Source organism: Trachymyrmex septentrionalis, unplaced genomic scaffold (genome assembly GCF_001594115.1).
Source record: "Trachymyrmex septentrionalis isolate Tsep2-gDNA-1 unplaced genomic scaffold, Tsep1.0 scaffold16, whole genome shotgun sequence".
Taxonomy (NCBI): Eukaryota; Metazoa; Arthropoda; class Insecta; order Hymenoptera; family Formicidae; genus Trachymyrmex; species Trachymyrmex septentrionalis.
Window position 1 is genome coordinate 2,926,180 of NW_017304758.1, and position 12,336 is coordinate 2,938,515.

The following is a 12,336-nucleotide window of genomic DNA, read 5'->3' on the forward strand; positions in this document are numbered from 1 at the left end:
TTATTCTGTTTATTTTTAAAAAGTAAAGAGTTGAGAAATTCTAAAGCAATTTTAAAATCATTATTACCCACAATTTAAAACGATTATTTGTTTCTCCTTCGACGAGAATTAATAATATCAGGGGGAAATATTTCGCTATAGAATGTTATGCGAGCTTTCTTAACTAAGCGATGCCATGCAGTCCAGTCGTGCCAATAATTAATAAAAATAAAGAACTAATAGTCGCACAGATGAGATGCATGAAAGTGCGCGTGGAAACGGGAGTAAATGACTGCACAATAAACGGCGTTTGCGTTTAAAATGAAATAATGGGGGGAAATTAGGTGCGTTCCGTTTTACGCATGATGCGCATGATGTATCATTTTATCTTTCTTTAATATTCGATGAATCCAAGAAGGATAAAACGATATATCATGCGCACGATGCGTGAAACGTACCTAATGAATTAATCCTGATGAGTTTTTGCATTTTTCAATAAGTTTGTCTGTGCTGTATAATCGATTGCCGGTATGACCTATATTAATTTACCTAATTAATTGTCGAGAAAGCAATATCGCAGAAAATAATAATGGATATTTCTTAATGGATTATTAATATATTATTGGCATGAGATAGCTAAATAAATATTAAATAATTTTAATATTTATTTAATTTTTTTTGCAACGCAAATTAGATTACATTTTATACCGTTCCCAATTCTTCTCATAAAGATCGGATGAAAGGAAGAAGAAGTTTTTTTATTCATTTATATAATTCTAATGAGATAAATATTAAAAATATCACATAAATATCATTTCTCTAAATATCAAATTTTCTACAATGCAATGATCATGGTAAAAACAAGCATAGGCTTTAAAAAGCAACTCGCCAAGAGATAAGTCGCTATGAGACATATCTCGCACTATCCTTATCTCTTTCCAAGCCAAATAAAAACAAGTAAATTACAAGAATCACGATTAATTACGATTAAGTCCAATCGCATCACATAATTAAATCTAATATATATTATAATATAATAGGTACAATGTAACAATTTATGTATTTTTATGAAAGAAAAAGCAAACATAGATATGCAAGCTCGATTTGTCGAGCTTTGAAATTTGAGCATACCTAAAATGTAACGTTTGAAAATGATTACCTCGGTAACGGTTAGGCCGAATTAATGATACTCCTCGTGCGAAAGAGTTAAAGAAAGTGCAGAGGCGAGGCGGGGAGCGGCATCGAGTTCCTGGCGCGCTTGTACGCGGACCAGATCCTCGCTGAATCTAAACGGTACGTTACCCTGAGGCTGGATCTGCGTCTGTCGACGGTGCCGGTGTGATTCGCCGTCATGTGAAGGGCAGACAACGAACTCTGGTGATGCTGTAGGTGCAGCGCCCTGCTTCCACGACCAAGACTACCCCCCGCGCTCGCGGTGCTCATCGGACGGCCACTCCCGCCGATGCTGTTCCTCGGGACCACCTCCAGCTGACTTCTACGCACACACGCACACCATCCTTTTCATGCACGCCTTCTTGCGTACACCTTGGCGTCCTTGATCGCCTAATATGCACATACCTCGGACACACACACATGTGTGACACGTATTACAGCGAACCACCCTCTGAATATATATCTCCTTTTTTGATTAAAAAATTTTTATTTAATCCTTGGAAAAATCTTTGTCGAATTTCAGAAAGTACATTTAATAACCAAAATTATAACGTAATTAAATTAAAGTAATTAACTCGTACTTTTTTTTTTATTCTTTATTTATTGTCCTGCGAGTATCTTTGATTCTAATGATTGCGTTGATAAATATTAGCAGTGGCTCGCTGTAGGTGTCTGATGATAGAACGAGATCTATCTTATAATGAATATCTAGTTACAACATAAATATACATACACAAGCATTTTGTGCACCACCGATATAGAGTAATGTATAATGTTTACTGGACTGTCAATACGCCAAGGATGGTCACCTAGAGTAAAACCAACCGAGACGCATTTCCAGCCACGCTAACCAGTCAACGAGAGTAAACATCGAACAATCAAAGATATATATATGTAAATATTAAAGTTAGCAAAATTAGAAAAAGATAAAAGGAATCATAATGCAAATGTGGTGTGATTCCTGGCCAGAGAAACATTCGGAAAGTCACGTCTATAAGACGGCAAGGGGGCGGGGGGGGGGGGAAGAGACAAAAAGATTTTTATACATTCTCAATAAGAAAAGAGTATAATCAGTAATATGATTTATTTAATAATAAGAAATATGTTAAAAGTTTTGCTTAAGGGTTGTTTAAATAATGGAAGGCGCTTTCTCTTTTCGGAAAATCTTTCGGGGGTGTAGAGAGTAGTGCTGGGCGAGGTGTCTGACCAAGGATTACACCACGATCACTAAGATTAACATGTGCTGTACATAGCGCAGTGCAGTGCAGGCGGCAGCTGTGGGCTACGGCTCAGCTATGAGAAACATTACCGGTGGATCCGCGATCGAGTGGACTGCAGACCCAGCGAATCGCGCGCTGCAATTCTGTGCCGAGTACTCCGACGAAGTACTCTGGCACGTTCCACTGGGTAATCGCGTATGTTTGTATATGTACATTTTATATATATATGTCGATTGTAACTGTATATTGTATTTACGTGTGTGTATGCCCGATATATCCAGGTATGGCATGTGTATTAAGACTACGAGTACTTTTGTTGCGACGAGCGCGTTCGACAACGATCAATCGCGATTGAAGATCGTCGAGCGAGCGCGCTTTTGCTCTATCTAAAGCTCAATATTAAGGGAGTTCACATTTCAGCTCGATTTCGATTACACGGTGCTTTACTTGATAAAGGCAATTCATTGAGAGGCCATTAGTAATTTTTAGCGCTGCTTGACGTCCACTTAACGTCAATGAGAACTTTTACAGGTACTGTAAAAGTTGAAACGAGCCTGATCAGGTTAAATTCGCGATTAATTATCCGTGTGTTCCAGGGAAGTATCATAAAATTCAAATAAAAATCGCGCGCGCGTGTACTCCCTTTATATCGCCCTCATTTCCGAGTTTCCGGAATATTTACAGCTTCCTCTCGAAATTCCTTAGTAATACGTTTAAATTACGTTCTGTCGGTTACGAAAGCTTTTTGCGGAAGTTCACGGATATGTCTCTTACACGATATAACTAACTTTACTCGTAGAAATTCTGGAAAAGTAACTGCCTATTGATTAACGGCGACTATACAGTAACAATTTTTTCTCTCTTTTTTTCCCGAGCTAATGCTATTTTACGATGCAAAACGCGAGTATCGATCGCACGTGATAAATAAGCGACGAACACGCAGCTTCGCCAAACGAGGTTTGCTGAAATTTTCCGGCAATTTCACGTTTCCGCGCGGAAATTTCTCGAAAACACTTCTTCTGTCGAGAGAGAAAGTGAAAGAGCACTCCCGGTTACTTGCTCACGCGCGACACATTCCTGTAAATAAATAATTGACTGATGCTCTTTGATGCTCCAGCGAAAATCTCTACTGCCTCGGTCAAGACTGAGATCGCGATCGAGTGCGCGATCTATGACGCACGTCCAACGATTTTAACTTTGGCTATTGGCATGTGGTTTGGACGCGGAGTGACGTGTCGTTCGTTGCTTTACAACTTGCACCTGCTGCTTCGAGAACACGCCGACTTCGGTCGACATGTGGCGCGAATCGATCGGGGGATAAGGAATGAAATGAACCGGCACGATTTCATCCTTCGTTATGTTCATGCCTTGAAAAGGAATCTCCTAAAAGCGTTTTTACGCAACGGACATAAAAAAAACTCAATTCCGTTTTATTTTCTTTCATCTATCGAGATTGTCGAAGCGATTGATCAAAGAATTGAGCGCCTTCTTATTCTTTTTCTGATCAAGACAACAAGTGATAATGGCATTTTAATATGGAAAAAATGTTTTTTTGCTAAAGTATCTAAAAATTTCACTAGATTCAAAAAGTTAGTTAAGTAGTTAAATTCCAAAAGATCTAAATAAATTTTATTGGATTATCGAAAGAATAAGAAAAGAAATTATGTAAAACACTCAAGCTGCTAAAATGTTGCAATTTTTTGCAGCATTACTTATCATTGCTTAAATCTATTACATAACTATGTTGTTAATCCAATAACATTATTTTTAGATCCGTATTAATCTGAATATATTTACATATTTCAATAAAATTGTTCTTTCCGTAAAAGACTTAATTTTTCACACCAAAAAGTTTGACAGTAAGTGATACTCTAATATTGGCTTAACAAGTCTCTTTGATTTCGTAAAGTAGTTACCCTACACTATGACGATATCTTCTACTGCTACTCTATAAGCTTAAAAGGAATGTTCGTTTTACTGCACGACTCGACAAGAGGTATGTGTTTAGAGCGTCTTCTGTGACGTACAAAGCTTGGAGAAAGCAAGTTTAATGCAAGTTTGAGTGACTTCGAGGATCTCAAAATTGATGATCGAATTCCCGAGGTGCTATAAGGAGATTCCTTCGAGACGAGGAATGTTCGAACGCGGTTCCGCAGGTGCCAATTAATGTTCCGGAGACGTCGTCCTGTCTCGATGACGATGAGAACAACGACGACGTCATGCCGATTAGTGAGCGTTGTCCAGTGTCGCTTCTGGATGACAGTAGACTGAATACCTTGCTGGTAGAACGAGCGCTTCTAATTCGGCGGTGAGATGTCGTCTAATCATGTGCTTCGCCGGGGGTATACCCAAGGCGGTGGCCATAGTGTCACCGGTGAACGACGGTTCTAATACAACCAGAGCACCGTGCACACCGGAATCTGTGGAAGAGTTTTTGTGCTCGTTATAGATAGATGATATCGACAGTTCGTGTGAATGTTACAGAGTTTAAAGGTGAAAGGTCGTCAGTTTTTTTAGTTTTCATATTCTGTGTATTTTTATTTCAAAAAGAGAGATGTGCTATGCTGCAATCACGATATTTGTTAAAGAAATTTGATAAAAACAAATGGAACTTTGTGTACAAAGAAATATTTTTACGTTTCTATAGCAAATTTATATATCACAATTTTGCAAACTATAATCTATTGTCATATATTATATAATAACTGTAATTAATTATTATATAATATATGACAATAGATTATAGTTTGCAAAATTTTTTATTTTAAAGATACGTAATTGATTTCCCCGAAATACAATTCACCTTTCAAATTCTCGGCATATTCCGTGAGATCGATATTCCTCGCCCACCGAATGAACCTTTGATTCGTCCAGACTAAAGGATCTGTGTCGACCTGTTCACATTGATGTCTCCTGACAGCGAGAGCCTAGCACAAAGGCATGACGTCATCTCTTTGATGGTATTATTCAACCGCAATTATACATCGTTCAATTAATCATAAAGAATTGATTAATCACCCTTTACTTTTACAGGTTTCTGAGGAATTGAGCAAAATCTTATAACATTGTAATATTTCGACAAAAATTCACTTACCTGTCGATCGTAGTTTAGCATCCGCAGCAAGTGAATACCATGAACAATGCTAGCCTGGTGAAACTTCCTCGTAACTCCGAGCAGTTTCTCAAGCTCCTTCTTGCTCAGCTGGTCCAGCATACGTGCGTCCACCATATTAGTAGCGAAACTTTCTGAATACTGGGCCAAGCCGAGATCTGGCAACCATTCAGAGCTCACCCAAGTATGACCTAACTGAGCGATACATGGATATCGTACGTGACTTGGGTGTCGATGTTCCTCGATGGCTAAACGCAGCTTTTTTCGGTGAAGCGGATGAGTTACGCCTAAACCGGCCTCCAGTTCGGCGTCATTTAGTTCAAGTAGAACCTAAAATTAGTATAAAAACTTAACTCATCAACACAAGTATTTTAATCAGAAATAATTCTGTAAATTTTTATCAAAATATAAAAATTAAAAAGAAGACTTCGCATATGGTTACAAAATTAATTAACATTGTATTATTATATCAATGATTTCTTCAGACTATTGTTCGAATATTAAAAATTATGATTTTACAGCATTGATAGTTTGTATTTCGACAATTAAAAAATTGTCAAAAAACAAGTATTTTAATAATTTGAAGAATAATCTGAAAAAAATATGGCATTAATCTAATTAGTTTCTGGATTAAGATCAATCATAATTAAATCACAAATATATAATAATAATAAAAAAATTTCTACAATCATATCAATAGGTTAAATTAGCTTAAAGCTCGCTAATGAAAACAGATGATAAATCCTTTACCTTGCCCGATTTGACATTCTCAGCACATCGTGGACCATACTGTGGCATCCCGAGAGCCACCTCTAACCAGGCTAAAACGGTCGGGGCTCGCCATCGCTCCATGGGCACAGAGGCTGCTTCTCGCAGTAAACGAAGTTTCTCGGCGTAACCCTCCTCGGTGAGCGGTGACCACGATCGATATGGATCAAAGCCATCCGAGCCCTCGTTACCACCGCTGCCACCGCTGGAACTGTTTGCCGTCTTCCGATGTCGCGAACGGGCGAATACTCTGCCGAAAGGGAGAACACCGATTCATTTCGCATTGATGCATGACATTTGATCGCAGAAACACATTTTTATCTTTTTTTATTTTGTACGTCCTATTATTGATATTATAATTAAAATTATTGATATTAAACTTACATGGAAAAGAACGATTTTGCTGAAATATGTAAAACTTTAGCAAAATACAGATGGTCTGAAAATAATTTTGTTAATAATTATTTTGACGATCCAATAAAATTATTGTCAGATCTGTATATCTATCTAAATTTTTTAGATTTCAGACTACAGACAAAATCATTCTTTTCATAAAATTACAGAGAAATTAGATTTCTCAATTAGATGAACCTAAATTGTCTCATATTCGATGTGATGATGGAGGAGAGATTACAAGATCTCTGTGCAATATTCTACAGCTAAACGGTCATTCGACACCAACTATTATTTAGAGTAAAAGCACGTCATGGATATAAGTCTCTCATCGGCATCGGCTCTAATATCCAAGTGAATATGATGGAAAAATCGATACGCTTTTTTTATATAGAAAAAAAAGATCATCTTAGGAAGACTATTACTTTACATGATAGTCTCTTTTACAAGTTCATTTCTACACGGCGCGAAGATTCGCATCACTTCTACTCGGTAACCATTGTCGTAAAGTTGCAATTTCCCTTCTATCGTGTTATGAACTCATTTCGCTCGTTTGTACATTGTTACGACGTAAGACTTGCGTGGTAATCACACACTTTGCTAAAGTAATACTAAGAGTCATCACAAAGTACAAAAATGTCGACGAAGAAGGGAGTACATCGGTGTTATACTTACGTGCAAGCGCGTGAGATTGTAAAATCAATGCGAACAAGTCGTGCACTTTATAAGACCGTTCAACAGCATACGGTTCATGAAGTGATTTTTGTCTTTCTAATGCTTTTTATTCATGTCGAAGCTATATTATTTGTAATACCGCCCGTATTATATTATATATATTACGCATTAATTATTTGCCGCGAGACAAAATTCATATTCATGTATAAAATGTATCATTCATTGCCGTGGTGGTAACTGCCAATAAATGTTTGTGCAAGTGACTAAATCGATACTTCACTCAATTAATGTGTAATTGATATTACCGGGGACAATATGCGGAGGAGAACAAAAATAATTGCATAAGAAATAATTGAACAATTTGCGATTCGTATTATGCATTAAAACGTTGAACGTAACGGAACGAGCTCCTTACCTTGAAATGGATCCCCATGTGCCGCCGCGAGTGGCGGACGATCGCGAATGCGCGGCAGGTGCAACGACAGGTGGTGGCTGCTTGTTCCTCCTCGGTTCGGATTCCAGCGGGCTGGATAACTGCTCGACCGATCGCGATAGCGAGGAATTGTCCATAGACCTTGAAAATGCGTTCAGCGGCGACAGTGTTGGGCTGCAGTCCTTCGGTGTAGTCGCAGCTGTAAATGGAAGAACACGCGTGTCGGTGTACCGTCGATTTCCGTAACGTCGCAACTCTCTCGAGCAACTCGATACGAGAACAGGAAGAGCGATAGAAATAATTCGAAATGTAATGAAATTATGAGATTGCGCGAAGGATGTAAGCCCGACATGTTAAATGGAAAACCGTCGATAAACAATAAGTTATTCAACGATTTGCACGTCAGCGCAAATATTACTCAGGCACGAAAAAATATTTTGGCCATGTTAAAACAAACGTATGACAAAGAAAGAACGTGAATGATAATTTGTTAATAATTGGACACGGGCAGGATGTCATGGCAAGTCAAATCGGGCCATCGACAAGCTATTAATTATTCATTCACGTTTCTTCGGATGTCGCAATTTTTTTTTTTTTATACTGCACATGAAAATCGCGTTTCATGTCTGGTTTTTTCGTCAAGCGTTATCCTGTTCCATAACACAGCGAATGATAATCGATGCAAGTCACATAAAGAACACACAGCGCGTCGTGCAGCGATTCTGCTCGCGTGCAAAAAGTCCTTTTCGTGGGCATAGCTCGTTCTTGTCATCTCCATCAGGTTTACGGTATGTACATGCGCATGCATTCAGGCTATAGCAGCAGGCAGGACTTGTATCGAAGACATCCTTGGGGGCCCTCGACATCAGTTAGGCTTTCGCGCACCGAGAAAAACGATGATTTATTCGGTGAGCGCTCTCGATCCCTTTCGGACCACCATATTAAGACGCATATTCACACAACACACACACACACACACACACGCGCGCGCGCGCGCGCGCACGCACACCAAGAGATAAATGACTACAGAGTGACCAGAATACGATAGCGATCGTGTCGTTCGTTTTTTCGGATTATCGTGACTTTAAAGAGCTTTAGAGATCCGCAAAGAAGAAACATCAATGGATTCTCGGCTATTTTACAAATATTTTAAGGCGACTCATAATTATCTATAAATTAAAAAATGATCATGATTGCAGTCCTCTATTTCGACGCGTTCGCGATCGGTCACTGGTCCAGCCACCCTTCGCTGATGAAAGAAAATCGATAGTGGTCAGAGGAAAAGAGAAAAAGTCGCATACATTGAGAAGCAGCAGAGACGCTTCGGATTACGACAGGACAAGGGGCTCGGCAGGAGAGAGCGCTGAGTGACAAGGGAAGTGACGACGATCAGTGACTTATGTTCTTGGACACTTACATTGGTATATGTGGGGTGGTGCTACGGAGGATACCACAGAGATGCTGTCCATGTCGAGACCGCTGCCCTCGACCGTAATTGTCGGCGTGCCTGCGCGGAAATATATATAAAGGACATCAATTTTACAGTAAAGGGAGGAAGTGCGGGTAGAGGTATCGGTGGGCCCGTCACATTGTGCTGGAGCTGTCAAGAACGAGCTTCCCTCGAGGTCGCTGCTATTGACGAGCTTGTGTTCTTTATGCCGCGGCGCCTTTGTGACGACGACAAAGATAATGCCCACTGTTCGCCATCGAAAGTGGAACACAGCGGAGAGGCAAACACGTCGCGACGTTAGAAAGTGGCAAAGTAACTTGACGCTTGACTTTTTGCATGGCATAATGGACGCGGCCATTAGCAAAAATTTCTACTAGAGAAAGTTTTAATTGATAACTTTAACGCTCGGGATAATGTTTGACTGGCTAATTGACTTTTAATTCGCTATTATCATAGTCGTGTGACAAATTCGAAAGGGCTTATTGTCGGTTTACGTAAGATTATTGTGTGGTTCATAAATTAATTCCTCATTCACTATATACCGTGCCTGATTTAATCAATAATATTCATGAATCAATTAATGATAATTATATATGTAAATATTTTGTCGTAATTACATTATCAAAATTTCCTTTCGTTAAAAGCAGTTTCTCGTCGTTAAGAACGTTAAAAGGTAGGATAGGTGATATCCCGGGTAAATGTTTAATTTGTTAATGTAATTTAGCAAGAGTTCAGATAATCCTGAGATTCGAACGTTTCTGCGCATTTCCAAAGTGCATCTTTCGCGCTGAAAATCATGCACGCGCATCAAATCCCAAACCGTCTGCGGTGACCGCGAATGTTTGCTGGAAACCCAATCGATCAAACCGTTTTGATGCAACGGCACGGCGATTAGCTGAATAATACATGAAGAAAGCGTGTGCTCGATTAGACCTCTACCACCTACGTTCGATTAACATTCGCGACTGACGGATGCCGGTTCAACTATTTTTCAAACTGGTACTTAGCCGGATGTACACTGGCAATCCCTTCTGACTAGACGATTAATCTTGGGGCTCGTTGCAACTAAACGCCGGAGTCATTATCTCCTGAGCGGGTGTCACTCCGATTGTGATTAATAGTAACTTCAGATAAACCAACGCTCCTCAAAAATGTTTCTTCGTCGTAATACTGTTAATGACGAATTCTGCTATAGAATCAGTGTTAAGTCAGAAACACATTAGAAAACGTAAGACAATAAGACGTAAACAGCAAGCAAATCGGCTAATCAGAATAGAGAACTATTTTACATTCTCTATTGTGATTGAGTGATTCGTTTACTGCTTAAGTCTTATGGCTTAATGTTTTCTTATGTGTTTCTAACTTTACTGTTTATCGTGATACTTTTATAGCGAAACAAGCGTCATATTCATTAATTAGAATTGAGAGAAAGTTGTATAAATTCATAAATGCATAAACGTTTTAGTTCATAGATATAAGGCGAAATCTATATTTAATATTAAAAATACAATAAATTGAGTTTATGGATATTGACTGTTATACATTGACGCCACATTAATTTTCATTTTAATTCAACAATCAAATTCAGTTAACACGTTACACAATTTGATATACTTAAAAGACTGTATACAGAAATAAAGTGTAAAGAGACGCTTGTGAAAAGATTAGCTAAAGCAATCTTGTATCACCGCAAAAGAGAAAGAGGATTTGGCACGAAGCAAAATCCTCTTTACGAGATACAATTTTCTTTGTACCTTTCTTCATTTTTTGCACTTTCCTGTGCGATTCTTTTCTTCTCCCTTTTCGCCATTGTCAGAGGATATTTTATACCTCACAGTATAATTTCGTGGATATTGCGCTCGGTGTAACTAAAAAAAGAACAGGTAGGAACTAATCTGCTACCAAAGTGATTCTCACCATCCGTCGTAGAATCCGAGAGATTTCCGCCGACGCTAGTTGCACCACCACTCTCGCGATCGCTGGACCCGCGGACGCCGCTGTCTGCGCTGCAGCTGCCACGATCGCCGGCCTGGCCGCCGGAGGATCCTCCTGCACCCGGTCCACCGCCCACGTTACCCACGGACATGCCGAGCTCGGTGCCCAAGGGTGGCTGGGAATTCACATGAGGAATAATGCCGCAGCTACCGCCACCGCCACCGCCGCCGCCGCCGCCGCTGCTGCTGCCGGCTCCAGGCGTCGCAGCACCGTTCACGCTGCCTCGCGGAAACGATACCAGGGACTCCTGATCGCTCAGACAAACCCCGCCACCGCCACCGCCGCGTTCTGTCAGCTGACGTTGCAGCTGCAACAATACAGAGGTATACTTTGAGACGTTGGTCATTGTAGCGGTTGTCTGCGACAACAAGAAATCTGGAAATATCGCTGAGCAAAGAAAATTACTGCAGAAATCATATTTTGGCTGTAGATATCGATATACTAAAGAGTTATCTGAATTGTTATCTTATCTCTCTGATTATATTAAAATATAGGTATCAAAGCTAGAATTATTAGAAATATTATATTTTTTAAATTGTTATAAAATAATTATTTATTTTGTGTCTTTGATCTCGATTAATTATCTAATTGTATACTAAAATAAATTCTTTATTTTACATTAATTTTTTAGAAAAAGCAGTTCTTCGCGATTCATGCAAAAATATATAAGAAGTATACACGGGAAGGACAGTTTTGTTGAAGTATCTAAAAATTTAGCTATAGATCTGAAAATAATTTTGTTTAGACCATCAAAACAATTATGTAAAAAGTTTAAAGTGGCTGCTAGAATGTTAAAACTTTTTGCAGCATTTTTTTTTCGTGTAAAAATTGCATATTTATTACGTTAGTTTTAAAACGTTTCAATTCAGGATTTTATAAAAATATTCTACTGAAAAATTGCTATTCTTTTTATATGCCATTTTTCTATTAACGTAGCGATATCTTTTAAGTCGCGAGAAATTAATTTTTCTCTTTATAATTTTTATATTCGTAATCATATATATGAAGCGATCCGATTTTGCTGAATTTCTTGGAAATTACTGAAACAAACTCCGTCGATTTTAAACTCGTTTAGATACAAAAATAACACGTATGTGTTCGACACAAGAGACTCACCTCTTTTATGGTCGCGTGTGCG

The 12,336-nt window shown here is 38.9% G+C and overlaps 1 protein-coding gene across 6 annotated transcripts in view; it reads right to left on the reverse strand.

The window, feature by feature from the left end:
- Positions 1-12,336, reverse strand: part of LOC108746010 (liprin-beta-2) — a 141,806-nt gene that overhangs the window by 4,100 nt on the left and 125,370 nt on the right. For all 6 annotated transcript variants that reach the window (XM_018482476.1, XM_018482478.1, XM_018482477.1 and 3 more), the window contains 8 exons: positions 11,121-11,505; positions 9,171-9,260; positions 7,736-7,952; positions 6,235-6,502; positions 5,467-5,814; positions 5,176-5,299; positions 4,648-4,792; positions 1,282-1,474 (listed from right to left, as the gene is read on the reverse strand). In XM_018482476.1, coding sequence (XP_018337978.1) covers positions 1,282-1,474; positions 4,648-4,792; positions 5,176-5,299; positions 5,467-5,814; positions 6,235-6,502; positions 7,736-7,952; positions 9,171-9,260; positions 11,121-11,505 — 1,770 coding nt within the window. The remainder of the gene's footprint in view (positions 1-1,281; positions 1,475-4,647; positions 4,793-5,175; positions 5,300-5,466; positions 5,815-6,234; positions 6,503-7,735; positions 7,953-9,170; positions 9,261-11,120; positions 11,506-12,336) is intronic.